General features: G+C 42.1%; 1 protein-coding gene across 6 annotated transcripts in view; it reads left to right on the top strand.

The window, feature by feature from the left end:
* The window catches only part of iqsec1a (IQ motif and Sec7 domain ArfGEF 1a), a 90,151-nt gene that overhangs the window by 36,596 nt on the left and 32,193 nt on the right, over nt 1–21,362 (top strand). The window contains exon 1 of one of the 6 annotated variants that reach the window (XM_028582060.1): nt 1,420–1,477. The exons of 3 other annotated variants lie outside the window; for them this stretch is intronic. In XM_028582060.1, coding sequence (XP_028437861.1) covers nt 1,455–1,477 — 23 coding nt within the window. In that variant the 5' untranslated portion in view covers nt 1,420–1,454. Of the gene's footprint in view, nt 1–1,419; nt 1,478–9,776; nt 10,602–12,963; nt 13,384–21,362 lie in introns of those variants that run through there. 2 more of the 6 variants (XM_028582058.1, XM_028582057.1) reach the window with 2 other exon arrangements.

Raw genomic sequence — 21,362 nt, 5'->3', positions numbered from 1 at the left:
GCAATACATCGACTGCATTGTGTGCCATTGAGTCTGCACAAGGTGAAACACATCCTCCCCTGGAGACTGTGAGCCATCAACCCAGGGTTTCTCTCTCTAGGTGTGTGTGTGTGTGTGTGTGTGCGTGTGTGCGTGAGCTTGTCTCCATAGACACTCGCCATGCATGCCTCCCATCCCGCTTTGGATGCTGTTACCTGGTGAAGGTGTCAACAACAGTACGATCCATTTCCTAATAGGGGCACAGTACATTGTGTACACCATCTACAGTTTGTGTTCATTTTGACCCATTTTGCTGCCAGAACTTCCCCCATAATAAACCTTGACTCTTTAGTAATGTTGCTTAATATTTCACACTTTTTTCTGGTTTTGGCATTCCTTGTGCATGATGCAATGTCTGTGCAAGCCACATGGTTTCTATTTCACTAACTTCTGGCAATAAAAAGTCCAGAACTGTATAACAAAGCCCGTAACTCCTTTACCAAATGACTTGTTTTCCTTCTGATTTATTTCTGACATTTTCATATGCTTCCATTATCTAATCTCTGTCTTAGTTCTGTAAGGTTTCCTTTTTCTGCAGACATAATTAACCAGAGCTATGCAGCATCTTTACCTGCTTGCACCACTCCTCATTAGACTGGAAAGCCTGATCTGTTTTGAAAAACACTACAGAGAAAAGTGCATTGATTTCAGAAGAGAGGATGGAGTAGAGGGAGGGTAGGGGGGTGAGTATGTGAGAAGAAGAGAAATGGGGAAAGAGAGAGAGAAGGAGAAGTGAGAGGGAGTGAAAACAAAATGGGAGGGAGAGGAGAGAAGGCATGATAATGAGCCCTCTGACACATCCTCCTGTTTCTATGGAGACCAAGGAGCCAATCGTGTGGCCCTGCTGAGGACTGTACTACTGAAAACGGATAAGAGGGTGGAGAGAGGCGTATGCAGATGCTTCTGTGTTTGTGAGGCAGTATAATCTCCCTGTAGCTCACCTGCAGGTTGTGTCCTCTTGCTTTTTATTTAGGAGTGGCAGCCTTCCCAGGCACTGGTACCAGTAAAGAATTACCCATCATCCACCATGCTTTAAAACCGAGGCTTCTCATCAGTGCTTAACCGACCTTTAGCTTCTTGGCTGTACGACCCACCCCCCAAATCTTCCTCCTCCTCCATCACTAGCCAACCCACCCACCCCCCCCCCCCCCCCACCCCGTCCCACCATCCATCAGCCTCTTGGACGCTCCTCGTTACATCACACACACTGCTGTCTGGCTGCCTGTGTTTGTGACTGGGAGGGAGAGGGATAGCAAATGTGAGTGAGCCCGTGTGCACACGCCGTCTCAGTCACACAGTCCCATTGACCAGCATAAAAGATGGACAAACCAAGCGTGTGGCGCGCCGTGGTGAGCAGCACGGACCCTAGGCGAACGCGAGACCCTGGGTCCCACTCAAGCAGACCGGGCTCTGCCATGGGTTACCGGCTCTACGACATGTGAGTAGCATGTTCATTGTGATTGCTGTCGGATAGTATGACAGGCGGGCTCGCTGGTGTAGCTCCCATTCATGGAGACAGCAGTCGGGTGGGAAGCGGTGGAGGAAAACACGGTGTCTACCTATCCAGTGTCTATGCTGAGTCACCTATGGCATCCAGACTTGCTCTGTCCTCTCATGTTCCCTTTCTGTGCTCTTAGTAAACAACATCTCTCTCCAGGGGAGGGGCGACGAGGTGGAACATACGTTTGTTTGTGTGAATGAGATGCAAATATTTCACCCAGTTGAATGTAATACCATGTGTCTTCATACAGGGTGATGAAACCTGAGAGTTGTTTTGTATTTCCCCACCATTATGACTGCAATCACAACAGAGTCATGTGAGTGATGTTTTTAGAGCCTCGGGTGGCTGAGAAAAATGACTCATTTCTGGGTGATGCTGTGACAGCTCTTACTGGGCACATGAGTTCCTTGCAGCTTGTGCTGTATATTTGTGGGTGTGTGTGATTGGTACAATTTGTGTGTGTGTGTGTGTGTGTGTGTGTGTGTGTGTGTGTGTGTGTGTGTGTGTGTGTGTGTGTGTGTGTGTGTGTGTGTGTGTGTGTGTGTGTGTGTGTGTGTGTGTGTGTGTGTGTGTGTGTGTGTGTGTGTGTGTGTGTAAAATGCGGCTGAGTCTGAGGTGTTATTTTTGGGATAGTGATGAGTCCTACAGTCTTTATGGAAATCTTGCATCTCTACTTCAGTAAATTATGTGTCAGATCTGCTGGGATGAAAGGTAGACAAAATTAGATTTTAGATGTTTTTTTTTTTTGGTTAGGGTTATTTTTGGTGTGGTGCTGTACAAGTATGGTCTGCACACAATCTACCCTCTAGTACTCAACACCTTCAGTATTTAGCTGAATAAGCATCCTGCTACCTTATTTCTCTGTAGAGGAACATTTACGTTTGTTTAATTTGCTGTAGTGTGTAGACCCTCTGATTCCTTTACAGTCCTATAAGTGTAACCATGTATGTGAACACTTGAATTTTTCACACATGGACTTACCAGCTGGTGCATAACATTAATCTGAATTACCCTGCCATGTCATGATCTAATACCATACATGGGGGATCAATCATCTTAATGAATATGAGACCTTCATGGGTCTCCACTGAGTCCTTCACAGGCAATCTGCTCCTACCTTCCACTGGCTTGAATCTCTGTCTCTTTTCCATTTGTACAGCGTACAGGAATGCATGAATACATTCCTCAGATTCTCATGTTCCTTTAGTGTACCAGTAATCATAATTTTATTACATGCTGTATTCTGTTTTTGTTGTTGCATAATAGGCAATTGAACATCTTGGTCTGTTTGTAGTTCTGAAATAGGGGCTGAGTTATTTCCTCCCCGTTAACTACCAGCTTTAGTCCAAAGAGAAAGAAACCACAGAAAGTCATGTGACCGGGCCAAGAAGCAGAGCTCTCAGGAAAGTGAAAGTGTGGTGCAAATCGATGGCTTTGTGAAACGGTCGCTGTTGTTGTGGTTGTAAGGGGACAGAGGACATGTGCCACGGATTGACACTAATGTCTTAGTTTGACTGTCTCTCAAACAGACTGAGGCTCACAGTGCCTGGCCAATACTCCTTTTTAATGAGGAGCTGGAGCAGGATGAGTCTGTTCTGTTGTAAATGTCATTTCATCATCGCTGGCAGGCCCAGTCCCTCTGGAATGATATTGCTGTGCCTACAACACTGGAAGGCCAAGAGGAGGATAACCTGGACTTGGCCAAAGGCTTTGTTGGCCTTTACGAATACTACACTTCACTACTCTGGCCTGAAGGGGATGCAGAGGTTGCCTTGGGTAAAATACTCTAAAACACGGCAAGATATGTATTTTGTACAGTGGAACAAAATGCATACTCTACATGCAGGGCAAGCTAAAGAAACAACAACTGAGACATTTACAATAAGTAATCAAACCAGGTCTGTTAATGTGCTGCCATGTGCTATTTGACAAGGAATTTAAGTAACTGGTTGTCACGTCAGAGAGAGATACTGTATGTTTACACTGCACTTATATGTTTGGTTCGAAGGATTTGTATATGCAACGGGAAGATGTTTGTTGAATAAGTGAATTTGTGGTGTCTTGTAATCCCATGTGGGATGGGCCAAGATGTTTGGCATGACACAGAAATAAAATATAACTAACTAACTAACTAACTATAATACACAAATAATCAAACTGTAATGGTTTTGCTAAATCTACAGCCCCTGAGTCAGTTTTGTCTGAGGGGCTATGAAATGGATCTGTACAGTAGATCCTCTGCACCAGTGTTGCTGCCCAGCTTCGTTGTTCAGCAGTTATTAACTTTGCAGGCTTGTGCACGAAAAAAGGGATCATCGCTTTCTAATAATATGCTCATTTTTGAAATCCCAGATCATGAAAGATATGCAGTGGAGCTGAGATGTGCCAACTTTTTTTCGAAATTAAACGCTTGGTAATCCTATTGTCCGTGACATTACCATTCAGGAGGTTTGATCTTTGTGCATGGATTATTTTCTGGGATTCATACTCTTTTCTCTGTACTTGGCACACTGAATATATAAAATTGCACGGACAAGGTGGCTAATAAACATCAATGGGCTTTACCTATCATTGAGATAATGTCATGCATTCTCAGAGGGCATTCATGCCATATAGCCGTTACAGCAGGAAAGCCCATTTCCCATTATTGGCTGAGAGATTCTTAATGCAATGCCCCTGTTCAAGTGACTGCAGTGCTGAATGAAAAAGAGTGTGTCACCAGAGCTGTAAGTCACTGACCGCACATTCCTTCACTTTGAGCCTGAGCCTTTGACAGCACAGTGTTCTAACTCTGCAAACTGAGAGTTAACAAAGACAGCTGCCAGCATAGCTCTGCATATGCCTCCACCAGAGACAGCAACTATAGGATGCATGCCGCTATAGCAATGAGACAACGACTGCAATACAATGCATTGCATCGCCTTTCCATCACAAGGGTTGGGCATTGGTAGGGCATGCTGTCAGTTCATATACAGTAGCATCAGTGGATGGGGGCACAACGTTACAGAGCTGTAAGTGAGTCACTCGTTAAAGCCGGGGTACATGCTGTATGAATGTGCAGACCTGTCGGCATAATAACCCTTTGATTTTTCACTTGTCTGATAGCTACAGTAACTGTCCACTGCCATAAATGACCACAGTCATTCTGTAAGGTGGACGTGATTATAACCGTTAATGCACCATCATTGTTACTTAAGTCATTATACCAAGGACTGTATAGCTTATTTATTGATCAGCTGTTTGATCTTCCCTTAATGGTTTTGAAAGATAGTAGGACATTCACACCTTAAGATTTCATCTCCTGCTCCATCAAGACAGAACAGAATAGAAAGCCATATAGTCTAAAATGGTAGAGCATAATAGATCATAAATATGAGAATGGAGCATAGAAGGGTCAAGAATCCCCTCACTTAAGTGTTTTGACAGCGCAGAGCTAAAGAGCCGCAACACCAGATCGGTCTGCCAAATCAAGCAGCTTACTGTACCATTTTCCCTGCCGATGCTACAGTAGCATTTTGGCGTTTGCCAAAATAGCACGAACTTGGCTTAGGCCGAACTCGGTCTGCTCAAAGGCTGTCATTTGCACACTAAAACCGTTTTCAGTGGTCGAGTTTGCAACTGGAGCTGTGTCAGCCATGTGGAAGGATTATCAAACCAACGGGAGCTGTTGGGCTCTCTGGGGCACATCTCAGTGTGTTCAAGTTTCCTCAGGGGAGTAGCTAGTGTCTGATGCATCCGTGGTTTGAAACAGCCCATAATAAGCTCCTGCCTTTGCCAATAGCAACGTCAGAAGCGACAGCACAGAGGAGAGTTGGGTGCATCAAAAAAGGATCCGTCTCCAGAACATTTTGTTCCTCTGGCAAAAATAAAAACAGATATGAGGATATGTTTATCAGCAACAATGTTACATAATAACCGCCATACCAAGATATCCCTGAGCATGTTATCTTGCGTATTGATTCTTATTTACACGGTTTTCTGTTTGCTGTTTCATGATTGGAAAATGACTTTAAGCCATTTCTACAGAGTGCATGCCAACTGACTCATGCAAATACAGTATGTTCTTTCTAGACATGTTTTTTGCTTTCATGACACTGGAATTTCTGTGCCGCTGTATTTGCTAACTTCATACAAGACATGTTAATCCTATTAGGGATTTTAAAGGGTGAATCATAGTCACACGTTAACATAGGCTCAGTTATAAGCATGTACAAATCATTCAACAAGCCATATCATTCATATAATTATTAAAGAAGATGCAAGCTTTTCTTCTGTTGCGTTGTACACTTGAGTGTTCACTGTGCTGGCGGTCCTTCGTCTAAGTGTACCCTCTTTCACAGTGGAGACAGCGCTCCTCATCAGTTCTGTTACCCAGCCTCAGGTTATGAAAGCCTTCAAGATAGCTGGCAGAGTTTGAAAACTGTGGGATCCACCTCCAACCAGCCACAGAGGATTTTTCCTCCCTTTTTTGTTCTCTTTGCCTTGCTGTTTGTCTGTGCCTGTGCTTTCTGCTTTAATACAAAGCCAAAGCTGGAGGAGTCCGTCTGCTGTTATTATGGATCTCTCCCCTCCTTCATGTGTCTTTCTCTCTCTTGTCCTGCTTTTGTCTCCACACCCTCCCCCTCCCCCCTCCATCTATCTTCTGCGTGGATGCTTTCAGGCTGGGGGCTAAACAGCTGTACTGTACAATCGATGCAAGAGCTTGTGCTCATGCAAACTGCTATAACTTTAATGTAAGATTGTCTCCTGTCTCCCCAGAGTACCTTGTAAAATGATATGGAATGGTCTGCACCGTAGTATACACTAACATGCTAGTCAGATTCTCTTAAGTCTTTGTACCTCCATCTTTGCCAGTAATGGTATCAACAATTCTCACTGAATGCAGCAAGTGTTTTTTGTCCTAAATAGAAGAGGATGCACAAAGGTGTGACACATCAGTAAGGCACATATGTAAAGAGTTGAGGTTGGACAGTATAAATCACCATCATAAATCATCCTGTTGTTCAGTTTTTAAGCTGCATTTCCAATGCAGCTGACATTAACTGTGTTTAATGATCTAAAATGGTGTGTTGTTTTTGTGTAGAGATGTTCACATCAGCCACTCATCTTCTGAGCTCTGCCATTTATTGAATGCTTCTCAGATGCGGTATGAATAAGAAATAAATTAATTTCCATGATGTATTGTGTTCATGTACGTGAATCAGCATGCCTGTCAGACTCCTCATTCACCCAATCACATCAGCTCATTAGCTCCTTATAAGCTTTGAAAGCATGGAAGCTACTCCAATCTGCCACTAGGGGGTGGACTTTTCTAACACATCCTTTCAGACAGGCTGCCTGTCCTTTACACAGACATTATGAGCTCATGTCCTTGTGTGTACTTTTAAATCCTACTTATAATGATGTTTTATCATGGATTTTCAGTGCAACTTTGCAAGCTCTCATTCTATGATATATGATGGTTATTATATATTGTGCCGTCTCCATCTTTCTTATATAGTTTCTGTTTGAGTGGATCAGTTTGCAGGAAGGCCTAACAAGACAAAAAAAAGGTCAAGGTTAAAATAAGGGGCCACCCATAGCTGTCATCTTCTTGCATGTTTGTATAATATTTTAAATTCTTGCTTCAGGTTCTTATCCATGCATTGTTTTTCCATTGTATTGCACAAGCATGAGTAGGACTCCCTGGCCACTACTTTTCATTCAGCTACCTCTTTCACCCTTTCTCACATACCGTTGACCAGAGGATTTTCTGCAGCAGGCCATTTTCTTTTGAAGTGCTTATTGACTGTGCATCTCCTGCTCAGAGCAGGTCATAATGAAATCCTTAGGGCAGCGTATCAGTGATTGACTGGGTCATTCGCAAGGAGAAGTGGGATCCCTGCACTGTAATGCTCCATATCAGTCCACATCAGTGTACTACAGTATGATCCACTAGCAGCAGCAATGTGAAGACAATAATGAGGCCATTTATTCAGATTGATAGCTGAGCAGATAGGAGTGTCTGTCTTTTATAGCCATTTGATCTGTGAAACAGTTTAGATTCATATTGATCTACATGCAGTGCAATGGGGATTTTAGTCAGGAAGGTAGGAAATATTGGTCATATTTTCTTATCCTCACCATACTTTTTGCACACATTTTAACTTACAAAAACATGTTTTTGGTAGCTTTATGTGACCTATTTCATAATTGACTCTGACTTCTGCAGAAATGCACTGACATAGGGGAAGCCTTGCAGACACAAGCACACCACAATACGTATTCATGTATTTTTGTTGCATGTTCCTCTGAAATGTTCTGTCATTTTTCACTCTTAGCTTTTTTTAAATGGCGAAAAAATGTCATTTGTCACTGGAGACCCTGTCAAACATTGAAAATGCGGGCATCCTGCAGATGTTAACTCACAGCCAGTATTACTTTGGTGTGGGCAGAAGGTATGTACACATTGTGATACGTAGAAAGAATGTTCATTTTACACTGCACTTTAAAGCACACACAGTTGCCACCAGTTCACCACACATATGGACATGCCAATGCATGCCATGTTGAATGAGTGATCTATCCATCTACTTATTAAATCATCTCCTGTTGTGCTTGTATACACACTTACTCAGCTCTTCACCCTACAAAAACAAATAATAGTTTGTCATGTGTGGGAATGGGAGCCACCTGTGTTTTATGCCAGTTAGTGCAATAAGTGCTGTTCTTTGCCTTTGACAGACTCTAGTATGTTCTGCTCAACAGTGGGGCTTCCACCCACACTCACCATTGAAGGCAACCAGACATGAATTAGAAAGAGGGAACTAAACGGGTTTTCCATCTGGCATGAGCCACATGAGTAAATCATCAAGATGATCAACAGACATAATGTGCTTTTGGAAATAGTGAGAAAATTAGCCTCTATCGCTAAATATTATCTTATAATCTGCTCCAAATGTGTCTTTAATTCCCAACAAATGATGTGTAACCACTGAAATTCAGAGTTAAGATATTTTAACTGGAAGATAAGCACACTTGTTATGTGGGGAGAGTGTGAAATGTTAACTTGCTGAAAGCTATTTTTCATCAATGAAGATTGAGCTGAAGAGCACGGATAAAGTCAGTGTGGTCATTTTCTGTGAGATCTGTGTAAATCAGGAGCCCTGCGTTGTGACAAAAGGCTGATGAATAGTCTGTAGATTAATTAATTCCTTAGTGTCCCTGCTGTTCACACAGGCTCTCAGTATAACCTTTGTGCTGCACTGGCCTTTCTATATCTTCTTGGCTTGGGAAAACAGAGGAAGCCCGTATTGTGCCAGGAGGTGTGTGAAAAGAGTCATGTGGAGATCACTTGTCAGACGAAACAGATCTAACTATACCAATTAGTGTGTTCATGTGTAAATATACACACACATTAATTCATGTTTGCTTATTTGTGTGTGTTTGCATATGCGACTCTACTTGTTTGTGTACATATGCAGTATTTTCAGTGTTTGTGTGTTCGGACTCTGACAGTGGCTGAATATTGATGAGAGGCCCTTCCACACCCCTTTCCCATGACCGCTGGGACTGGGTGGCACTGCAGCGTGGCACTGCATCTCAGGCAGAGAAAGAACAGCACTGTGCTTGTGTTCAAGTGTTAAAAAACCTTTAGCAAAAAGAGAGCGCAACGCTCTATGTGTCTGTAATTCTTATAGCTCTGCTAAGCAGCACTGCAGCACATTTGGACATGCTTCTAATAAAGACACACACTTCTTTGATCCAGGTTTAACAAACTGGCCCTCTTATACACCGGAATTCAATTTCACCACATTCTCCCTGCATACCTCTGGCACTGCCCCATTCATATATCAGCCTTACAGTTTAATTCAGTTCATGAATCACTCGATTGACCATAACTGAGCATTTGCTCAAGCAGTTTATGTGCAATTGTGTTTTTTTGTAATGCTTCCATGACCTTGATGAGATAAGTAAAGCAATATTTCCATTTCCTTTACTAGACACTGAAAAAAATGAGAGCTCTTGAAGCTCATATTTATTTAAACAAAACGTGTGTATAAACTCATGTGGTCACACAACATTGCAGCAGCCCCTCCCCGTTGAAGAACCGACCAATAGCAGACTGCTCTGCTAGACTTCCATTTGAAGCTTCAGTAGTACGGTAGTGTTGCCCGGCAACCAGAATCGGCACATTTCTGGGAGGTCCTGTGTGGATGGCAGTACCAGTAAGAGGGAGAGGGAGACAGAGAGAGAGCAAGAGGCAGAAGATCAGGAGAAGGGGACAGAGATAGGAGGAGGTTCAGGATTTAACTAGAGGAAAGAGAAAAGGAGGAGAAGCATGGCATTAGGCTGAAGAAAAAGTGAGAGAAAAGACTCTCGCCTCATTAAAAAGTTTGTTCGTGCAGCAGAGGAGGAGACGGAGGAGGAGGCCATTGATGATCCCTGTAGAGCCTGTGCCTGTTCAAACCGGGATACTCTTCTATTGGAGGATTCCTGCTTGTATCTGCGCTCCTACACATTCCAGTACCTGTGCATGCTGGAGCGATGCAGAGCTTCTGCTGTAGCCATGATGTCTCAGAGGATCCCGGGCTGACGCACTGTGTTTAGGGACCATCACAGAGGACAGACCAACTGACCTGGATAGGAGCTATAAGAGAGCCGATGCAGCCAAAATAGAGCTTATTTGGAATAGTGGATCCTGAGCATTAATACTGGGTCCGAATCAGTCCTTACAGAGGGTTCTTAAAAGGCCTGGCTTCCTGGGTTGGCGATGACTGAGACAGGTCCAGCAGTAATGTGGTTCTGGGCGGGTTAAAACCGCTCAAGCTGTCATCCAGTGGCAGTGGCGAGGCTAGAGCTCCAGAGGAGGACAGATCCCACGTCCACGCCAGGGATTCACTGGCTGAAGAAATGAGCAGGGTCCTGCGCTTGTGGTGCCATGGTGCTTTTTAATGTTGTTGGATCCCACTACTCTTCTACCCTGTTGATTGTCTGAGCTCAGGATGTGGAAGTTCAAAGCGTTTTGCCTGGATTACTGGCATGTGCTGTGTTTGCACCCACACAACAACTTTTATAAGAGGTATGTTTTAAAAATGGCTGCGATCTGCAGTCACGTTTGGCATAGATCGTTTGTAGTACTTCTTCTTGCGCTACATGTTTCGGAAAACTCATAATTATCACACAGGGCTGTCAGCTTGCTAATGTTGCTGTCTGTGTTGAAGTACTCCCAACATTAAGCAAATCCATGTGATTTTAGACAGACTCTAGTATTACTTCATCAAAGCATGGCTGATTGATAGAGAAACTGTTGTGGTGCTCAGCTTTGCATGCTGACATACTGGCTGCCTGACAGAGACATTACCCAGGAGCGCTTGAGCTGGCTGAACCGCTATCGATTTCTCAGAACGAACCAGGTTAGGACTGTTTTGTAGAAGCACTTGGTTAAGTAACTTGGCACTTGGAATGATCTTGTTTGTGTCGGTTGTCTGTTTAGCATTGGCACTGCTGAAAAACACGCGATGAGCTGGCTCTGACTAAATTCATTCATCTCTGTCCCACTTGGATTTCTCCTCGGTCACCTTTCACCTACTGCATTATCTTCGCCTGATTACTGAGTCTAGCTTTGCAGCTCGCATCCACACGCCAATCATGTCCTCAGATTTGATTTAATGTCTTTTGGTGACACTTCACACAGCACTAAATCAGAGGAGGCAAGATGTGTAGTAGCTTGAACATTTCCTCTTCTTTGAACATATTACAGGTTTTACCACTGACAGCTTCCAGGTATGTTAAAAAGGTGAACACTTCTCTCTCACACAGTAAATGACTCACCCCATCCCCCTGCTGCAGTGTTGAGACCATTTAAAAAAAAAAAAACTCTTCTGTCTTTTTCTGCCTATCACAACACAGATATCTGATGCTTCAGATTCCATAGATACATGCCACCCCCTCAAACTGAGATGTACATTAAACTGTTTTGCACAAAACAACCACTATTCTGTTGAAGATGAAAAGAAAAAGACAGATATGAATGGATTTTCCATGATGATAAAGGTGCTTTAATGTTTGGGTGGTCTTCACTTTTAGCTCAATAGATGCTCTGTAATCTCACATGTGTATTTCAACCTGCAATTTCAGCTTCAAAGGACTGTAGTTCCTCAGAATTGTTAGCTCACTCTTATTACACATCATTTGGATCCCAGATCCAAGGTTTTGCAGTTGTACAGACAAGAGCAACCATATTGTTGGTCCATTTTCCTCCTGCTACACCAATAACATCCAACTGGTTATGTTTGCAAAGGTTTTCCTTCATGCGCATTCCGTTGTGCAGATGTTTGATGTCTGATTTTGAAGCAAGCTAAGCCAAGTGTGTAGGGCTGCACGATATGAGGAAAATATGCGATAACGTTAAATATCGCAATAAAGATATTGCTTGCGATAATTAGATATTAAAGTGTACTCAGTTCTGCTGCTTTCAGTATTCTTCTAAAATACCACACATTGCTTGGTGAATTCAAAACAAATCATTTCCAACATTCTTTTATTGAACAATTTGAACATTGAATTGAATATAAAAGGCACCACTAAAAAAAAGAATCACATTACATTTTAATGTGGGGATTTCTACTGATATTTTCTTTCAACTAACACAAACTGTTTTATGTCTATCGCGATATGTCGCAGCCTTTTGCGATGTGTCCAGTATGTTGCGCCAGTTGATACTGCGATGATGATAAAAAACAATATATTGTGCAGCCCTAGTTGTTTGCAGCATTTCAAATCAGTGTGTGGTCTACTTAATTCAAAATGATTAACTAAATATTTTGCTAACTACTGCTAATGGCGGATCTCAGTCTGTGACTCAGTGATCTTTGGCATTATTTAGGAAGACTGTTGATTTTTTTTCCACACACTGTGAACGACGCATAATGTGTCTAATCCCGCAGAGTTACTGGAATATCCTGGTCATTGGGCGTAACTCATTACATTGCTCTGGCTGCACTGTTAACATAGTCAGATTGTATCCCAGGACTGAGACTGTGTTGTTAAAGCAAGGTCAGTGTAGTAACTCAAAACAGCCTCTCCCAGCTGCTGAACTGGGGTTCACCCTCCCTCCTGCGTGGCCTTCCCATTGAGAGCAGTGTGATTGTTGGACATGTGCCCAAGTATTACCATACACACAGGGACTGAAAGCTCTCACATGCTCTTTCTATCTCTCCATTTATCTCGATCACTCGGTTTCTGCCTCTCTGTCTCTCTTTCTCTTACCGTCACTTCCACATAAACACAAGCACACATCAAACACACAACATAGGCCCTGCCCATCACCATTGGGGAGCAGCAGATGAGTGAAAGATTGCATTGGACGGCACAAAAAGGAAGGGGTGTCTGCAGAGAGCAGAAAGAGGACTGGTGTGTGTTTCGTTGTGGGTGGAGAGATTTTCTTAAGAAGAGGGATGATTTTCCTCTGCTATACATACTAAGCCTTTACCTTACTTGGTCATCAGACAGTTTGCTAGAGCAGCAACTCTGCGCCCAACATAAACTAGGGGCAGGGAAAACTTCGAAAAAGGCACAGACAAAGTAACTTTAGCAGCGAAAGAATGAATCTCTCTGTGGCTTTTCTATGGAAAGTGAAGGATGTGGGGTGTAATTTGTGGTTGAGAAGGGAGTGAGCACAGACTGTGCTTTTTGGTGGCTCTTTTAGGGGGAGTTGCTGCAGTTTAGTGTTTTTTTTACTTTTTTTGAAACTTCCCTTTAGTGCCATGCGCACTTTTTTCGGGCATGTCTGATGCCTCCGGTGATGTCACTGCCATGTGGAATGCGATGTGGAAGTACTGCATTACCAGCCGAACTATAAGGTAGGAGAGCATCCGGCATAGACCAGTGTGGACGGCAGCGGCCTGCAGAATAAGTGGTGGTTGTCGTTCCGACCAACCACAGCAGTCTGTGCAGATATTTCTGACGTTCCACTGATTAAATAACATTCCTGTCTATATGCTCAAGCTTGATGGTTTCCTTTCCAGAACCACGGAAATATATTATCACTGGCACACAGCTGAAAAGGCAGAGAGTGAACAGTAAAGACATTCCAAGGTATTTCAGGGCAGTCGACTTTATCAAGGACGTTTCTTCGATAATCAAGACTTTAGAATAATCTTGCCTTTTCTTTTCTTTTTAAATCTCTTTTAAGCCTTATTATCATTTAACTTTGTCTTAGAGTAGAAGTGTACAGCAGGAATGTCCTCTGACATACAGGGTTCAGATCTCACTCTCTGAATGAACACAGAAACCAGCAGAAAGATTTTATTATTTTGTATTACATAGAACAGATTTCTTCCTCTTATTATTCCGAGTCCATAGTGATGGAATTATGTGATTGACTGACCGATTTTATTTTATTTTCCATTGTACATTTCTGTTACTTTCGGCCAGTAATTCTAATTATGTAGCCTTCAGGGAAAGTCAGAAGTACTGTATCTGTTTTCTAGCACTTCTATAACTCACACAAAGTTGACCTCTCCAACCATACAGGCCTTTTAATATAATCTGCTATAATAAACTGCTCCTTACTGGCAGACAAAGCAAATATATAATGAGGTTCTCAGCCATTATATCAGTCATCCACCCAAATGTATACATAACTCTGAACATTAGAAACATTTTTGAGGACTATACCAATATAGATGTAGAAATTCATTTTTCTCAATATAGCTATAATAACGTTATCACTGATCTGATATTTACAAAAAGTCTATATTCCAATATATCAACCAAATGTCATTTCAGTTTATCACACCATGTTGAAACTTTATTTTCCTATTTTATTTATTATTTTGTCATGGGTCTGTGATGAAAGACTTTACATCTGTAAATGAGTGAAAAGCTTCAACGTTTAATCTAAATTATTTTTAATTTGATTTTGTTTTCATGACTTCTATTAGAAATTATTCTTTGTTTACCGTAGTTTTGTTTGCCTAAATATACTGATAAAGCAGAAGACAGGAAGTAAACGCACCGAATACACCCTTTTACTAAAGAAAAATCTAAAATTGGGCTACTTTTTTCAATTACGTGGGTTCCAGGCTCTGATTGGGCAATTTTTTTTCGGCAACAGTAAGCCATAATCCTCTTTACTCGTCCTTGGACCCCTCTCCCTTTGCTGTCTATCCTATCCTTCTATATCCCCTCCCTTCCTTCTTTCCTTGATGGAACATGGGGGAAGAAAAAGAAAGCAAAAAGAACAATATTTTTGAGCAAATGGAGGTAAACCTCCTGAATGGGTTAATGCCAACCTGCTAAATGTCTGAGAGCTTAAAGTAACGAGGTGATTCATGACTGAGACAGGAATCCAGAAGCAGTGACATCGTAGACAGCAGGGTACATCTGATATGACTCTGTGTCAGAGAATACGCCGGCCGCATTACTTATTCAATGTGTGCAGATTTGGAGCTTGTCACTAGTGCCTCCTCGTCCCATAGTGGATATCTATGGGAAGGAGTACATCTGAGTAAACTGGGATGTTAAACACCGCCTGACAGAACTGCACTGCTTCATAATAGGTAAATGACTCCAACAAGATTTATCTCTTGGAACATTAGCACACATCGATGTTGGCCTGAACTGGATCTATAGCGCTGTAGAATAGGGGATTCAACATGAGAGCAGGCACTGACCCAGTTGTTGGTCGTGTGCTTTGCTAGGCTGGCTTTATGACAATTTAAGTCTTTTTTTGGGGGGGGGGGGTTGAGAGGAACTGCTTGTAATGGAAAAGTAGCAACCTGCCAAAGCGAGCTTGCAGTTCCACTGTGGTGGGTGAAAAAATACTCTCCGGGGTGGAAAAGCTTAGACGTGTCTAGGATGGAAGCCGTATTCTGGTCAGAAATGTCAGGATGATGGAGATCTCAAGTTGCAGTTAGCCTGAACAAAAAAAGTGGACTGTTTTGTTGCCTTGCAGATTTGGGGCTGGATAGATTAAGTTCATAGTAATGTTCCTTTTGTAATTATTCTTCCACATAGGTGGACCACAATCACACAGACTGGTGCTAAGCCCAAATGTAGGTGTTCATATTTGATTTATCATATTTCCGCTCACCTATTTTGTAAATTTCTTTTTTTGCACTCATGCTTGTCAAAATGCGTATCCAGAAGAAAATAGGTTTACACTGCAACAATCAGTATCCTCAGGCTATTGCCATTGCCTGGCCTCCACAGTGGGGTGCATTATAATGGATTTCATTTTTATTTATTTATTTTTTTTATCAGTGCCCATGACCAGAGAAAAGAGATTGCTATGTGTTTGTGCTTTGGTGTTCAGTATCTGAGGTTTACTTTATCTAAAGCACTTTATGCACAGGCTTTTTTTCTGATCTATGCTTACGTTACAGTCATTGTCCACACCACTGAATAATTTACACGTGTGTCTCTCCCAGAGAGACATGAGCATTGTGTGGGAAGATCTCTTCTTCTCTTCTTCTTTATATTACTTTTATATCACCTTTTAAGAATATTAGTTTTCTGCCTGGCTTCCTTGTTTGCTGAAAGGACATGTGATCATGACATTAATAAATGGGCTAATGTGGTGTGGCCATAAGGAAAAGGCTTGAGAATAAACTACAGTCTGTAACTGTCTCCTATTGCTGCAGGGTTGCAACATTATGGGATAATATATTTGGGAACATTGCCTCTGCTGCAGTATCTACACTGCTCATGTTAAGCTGTACAGCTTTTTGAAATGCTAATCATCTGAGGAAGCCAGTTTGTTTACTCTAATGCTGAAGAATGCCACCCTATGTGAGAGCGCCTTTCATGTTCAGGGTGTTTACTGAGGTGTCTGATGAGAAAAATGCATACAGTACAAATAAAGATGCGTACATCAGGAAAAATTGTCATGTTTTAATAATGTCTCCCAGTCTTCCTTTTTGTACACGTTATACTGTATGTATGATTAAAGCATGGCCAAAATATGTTATCTGCTCTGTGTGATGACTGGGGGACTGTGAAAGCTCAGATGGAAACACAGTCTCTTACTGTGGCTTTTTTTCTATTACTCTACATTTGATGACATATTCCTTTGCATCTCTTCACAGCGCCTACTGAGAATAATGAGGGTGTGTTCTGCATTAACTTATGTAATGCTGAGCGTGAGGAGGGGTGGGATGGGGTGGGGCAGTGAAGGAGGAGGGGGAGAAGAGTGATGAGCTCATGCTGCTGCACTGCAGCTCTTCTATACACACTCTGCACCTTGTAGTCGTTGTGCCATGTGCACTCGCTTGCCCATGCACAGATGCATATACAGTATACCGTCTTGGTTTGTCAGTCTTCAGTTTATTGATTGATTCATATACTGTACCTATTTGTATCCACATGCAGGCAAACTAAAAAGGAACAGCTCATTATTGCAAAATTAGAGCTATAGCTATATATTACTTGTTAACTATTATTACTATTATATTATAAATAAAAATTCTCTTATTCCAGCTCCTTAAATGTTTCTTTACTCCTCTATGACAGTAAACTGAATATCTTTGAGTTGTGGAGAAAACAAGACATTTGAGGACGACTTTGGAAAACACTGATTAACATTTTCTGACTTTTTATAGACCAAACAACTAATCGATTATTTGAGAAAATAATCTACAGATTAATCAACAATGAAAATAATCATTAGTTGCAGCCCTAATTAGAGCCAAATGCACTGTTCCGCTGCATAATCCGAAGGCTGGCGTGCCTGGTCTTCACATCATCTCTCTGTGCTTTTTCTATGAATGGGAATCAGTGTGCATGTGTACACTGTTGTGTCCTGTAGCTGCACCACTGGTACAGGGAGCTGATGTTCAGCTGCCAACAAACTGAGCCTCCAGAGCTCAGGTTGGTAATTGCTGTTAATCCACCAACTCTTTTCATTGACATAGCAGACCCTCATTATCCACAGTGTGTTTTGATTTATGTCAGAAATGAGCGAGGTGGGGTAGGGTCAGGGAGAGGAGTTGATAATAGCACGGCAGTGCATTTACTCTATAAAACAGAGTTGTCCCTTTAGGGGCTTTTAGCTCTGTCTCAGCCTGCAATGAATAGGTAAATAAATGGATAAAATATTGTTCTTGGCAAAAGACTAAACATTCGAACATCCAAGATTCTCAATGCTAATGTAATGGATAATTTGTAGCACCCCTGGGAGAGGGGGCATGCATTATCTGTATACTCTGTGGCTCCTTTATTTAAGGCTCATTATGAGCAGAATCTCATATTTGAGTGAAATAATGCAGACAGGGAGGCTGGGACTGTAGCTGGTCATTAAAGTTAAATGTTTATCCTGATTGGACTAATTGCTCTGAGCTGTGTGTAAATGCAGGCCTGTTTTCTTGAACATACACAGACGTCTATAACTTCTAACGAGACGGACAGTGCATTGTCTTTCTGTCAGCCTTAGCTGTTACCTTGACAACTGGCCTCAGAGATCTGTGCACGTGCATGCAATTGTGATAAATCCTGCTTTCAATCTATGAGGCAGCGTCCACAGAGACTCATCTAATGCGTGTATCACTTAGTGTCCCATAGTCACATGACTTTTCTTCTCAGTGACCAAGGTTCATTCATACCAGACAGATATTCCCTATCTATTGATTTAATTTCTTTAGACTGCAATTAATCTGGCAACAGAAAATCAACCACTGGTTCACAGGAGTTGAATTATTGATAATTTTCAGTATCATTATTATTACTAGTTGCAAATTACAGTGGGAAAGCATGTGTTTGTAACTGGAGACAGTTCCTTTCAAATTAAAGGCCAGTCAAGTGAGACTAACTATCTAAGAGATAAAACCTGTCTCCTCATATAGACTCGGACATGTCCGCCTGCAGCTTAAATAAGCTCCTTTCGGAACTAGAGAATAATTCCTCTCTCACTATCTAACTCCTTTCTCCCTGCACATTTTCTCCCTTTTTAAAACAGTAACCCTCCCACTGCTGCTCTACTTTACATTAACTTGTTTCCTTGGCCTCTCTTGATAATGACGAGTGGGAGTCTTTTGATCAGCCATATATCCCTAAACTCTAAATTAGTCTCAGTACAGCATTGACTGTACACTAGCACCATCTGTTGGTAGAGAGACTTTAGGACAGCCGTCTTATGTGCATCTTCCTTCCAGTGTGTGGATGGCTTTGACGGGATTTTTCCTAAAGAAGCAGACTCGTCATAGTGTTTTGCCTGTTAATGGCCACTCAGTCAATTGATTAGGGAATTCAGCTGTGAGTATGTCAAGGGCAGAGAGCTAAGTAATTAAACAATGGAAGATATTTTAAGTCAAATAAATGAGCAGTCCTAAATTCCACTGTGAGCCATCGGTGAGTGGAGAGAGGACAAATTAAGGCAGATGGGGGATCTTGCCTTGTCTGGAGTCTCACGGAGGCTGCTGCAGCCTCGTAGCCTGTTTCTCTGGCTTTTCTCCCAGATTTACTGCCCAGACTAGCTTAACAGTTCTGGTATAATAATGATTTTACAGGGGAGCAAAAGTATTTATTTAGTAGTATTTAGTAGAATGAGTCTCACATCTGTTATTTCTATCCTGAATGTATCTTGCAAAACAAAGAGGAAAGGTATCTGGCTGACAGTTTTATTTTAATTTAAATCATAGGAATCTCTGCTGTTTCTGCCTTGTGATTGACATGTTTTCGACAGGTATGGCCACCTGGACAGAACTGGCCTGAGCAGGATACAAAAGCAGAGGAAACATGGAGAGGTGGATGTTTGCAGGACAGCAGTCTTAGACTGTTGCTTACAGATACATTTTCAGCTCCCCCAGAATTAAATCCCACTATCACATCTTGCACTGTCACACTTTTGCCTGAATTAGAAGGATATATGGTCACTGATTTTTCACCCGTTTTTGATTGTCAAACTCAAACCTTTGTGTTTGACAATGCAACTAAATGTGAATCATATTCTGGTTTCTCTTCAGATATAAACAGATTGTTAGATGACCTGTTATGTAACTACATTTTGGATTGCACTCGGGCTGTGTGAGGATGTGTTCTGGTTGAGAGCTCAGATTTCCCCTTCAGCAACACCATGTGTCCTGAAGAGGGAGGGGAGAAAAAAAACAATCGGTGACCTTGCAGAGCTGCAACACGCAGGCTCTGGACATGTCCCCACTGAACCATAGACATCAACACAGCAGCTGAATAAATGACCACAGACCAGGGTAGAGGCATGTTGCGGGCGAGAACGAGAAGACAGCTGATGGTGGGAAGAGAGAGAGATAGACTAATGAAAGAGAGAGAGATTCAAAGAGAGTGCGGCTGTGAGGGACACAGCTGAGTGAGGCAGGGGGAGTTGCTGTGTGAAGAGAGCCTCCTCTTTTCATTGACGTTTAGGGGAACGTGCTGATTAGTGGAGAGTAAATTAGTCAGATGGAGGATCCCAGTTTCTTGTGTCTGACAAAGCCAGTCTAGCTTTCCAGTAACTACGGTCACCTTACCTTTCAGTAGCAATTTGTCATCAAAGCCCGGATCTTATTTCACACTGTATAAGCCAACCGGGACACATGTGTGGAGGTAGGTGGGCTCAACTCTTTGTGTGTGTGTGTGTGTGTGTGTGTTTGTGTGTTTGTGTGTGTGTGTGTGTGTGTGTGTGTGTGTGTGTGTGTGTGTGTGTGTGTGTGTGACCTCTCTGGCTGTGAAGTGCAGGTTCATATAGGTTCTGTTACGGGGACAGCAGCTGTTTCCATTGTCAGACACTGCAGGTGTGTGGTGAGCTGGCGTGTGTGCATGAGAGTGGAGCTCAAATTATTAGGCAGAAAATTAATCACCAACAATTTGCATAATTGTTCACGTCATTTATCAAGCAAAAATACAATAAACATTTTTTTTTTGTTTCCAGCTCCTTCGGTGTGAGGATTTTCTCTTTTTTTTCTGTTTTTTATGTAATTGTAAATTGAATACCTTTTTAATTTTTAGCCATTTGGATAGATATAACAAGCTATGTGAACATGTTACCGGACTAAACAATTAGCCAATTCATCTGAAAAAAATCAACCGATTGAAAATAATAATCAGTTGCAGTCCTATGTGAGGTGAACAGAATAAAAGGATAGATGAATGTGTCAATATGGAAAGTATGTGACATGGAGCCGTTGATGCTCGTACTCGGGGGTGCCGACCAAGGGGGTAAGCTTCGCTTCAGAACGCGAACCTCCGATGGCGCCATTTTGTTGCTACAAAGCGATCACCTCTTGTTAGCATTACACTGACCGCCATTTTTTTTTTTTACGTCACTTGACTGCGAATAACTTTACATCTGAAGCGTTTAAAGACTCTATTTGTCCGTTGTTTATTTCTAAAGAAACACGACAATGTATAAAAGGCTCCATTACCTTGTATCTCACGTTATGGCTCCGTTGCAGACGTTTTTGTAAAAATAACCTAACGATTGTGTCATAACCAAGTGACTTACTGTCGCACAGTAGAGGAATTACCGTATAGTACAGGAGAAGCTCGCAGGCAGTTTCGACTTACATTAGCTGTTTAGGTTTAATTACTAATGTTAACTAGCATGTTAGTTAGCAATAATAAGCCTGTGCTTATGTTATCTCCTTACATATACCTACTCTCTCCGTCTCTGTAAGATTGGGAATGATTGAGATTTCTCTTGTCACAGCTACCAGAAGACTTACAACTTTCAGACACGTTGCTCACGTCACATTTACGTTGTCTCTGTCAGTTGGAGGCTGCGCAGTAAAGCAAGTGATCACCGGAAAAGTGCTTCTAATAGCCTTCACTGGTCTCCGTCCAGAGCAACGGGGTCTATTGGTCCATTGTATATATGTCAATGGTGCCGACG

The sequence above is a fragment of the Perca flavescens genome, chromosome 7 (genome assembly GCF_004354835.1).
Source record: "Perca flavescens isolate YP-PL-M2 chromosome 7, PFLA_1.0, whole genome shotgun sequence".
Lineage (NCBI taxonomy): Eukaryota > Metazoa > Chordata > Actinopteri > Perciformes > Percidae > Perca > Perca flavescens.
Note: the sequence above shows the minus strand (reverse complement) of the source record. Positions and strands in the feature narration are given on the sequence as shown.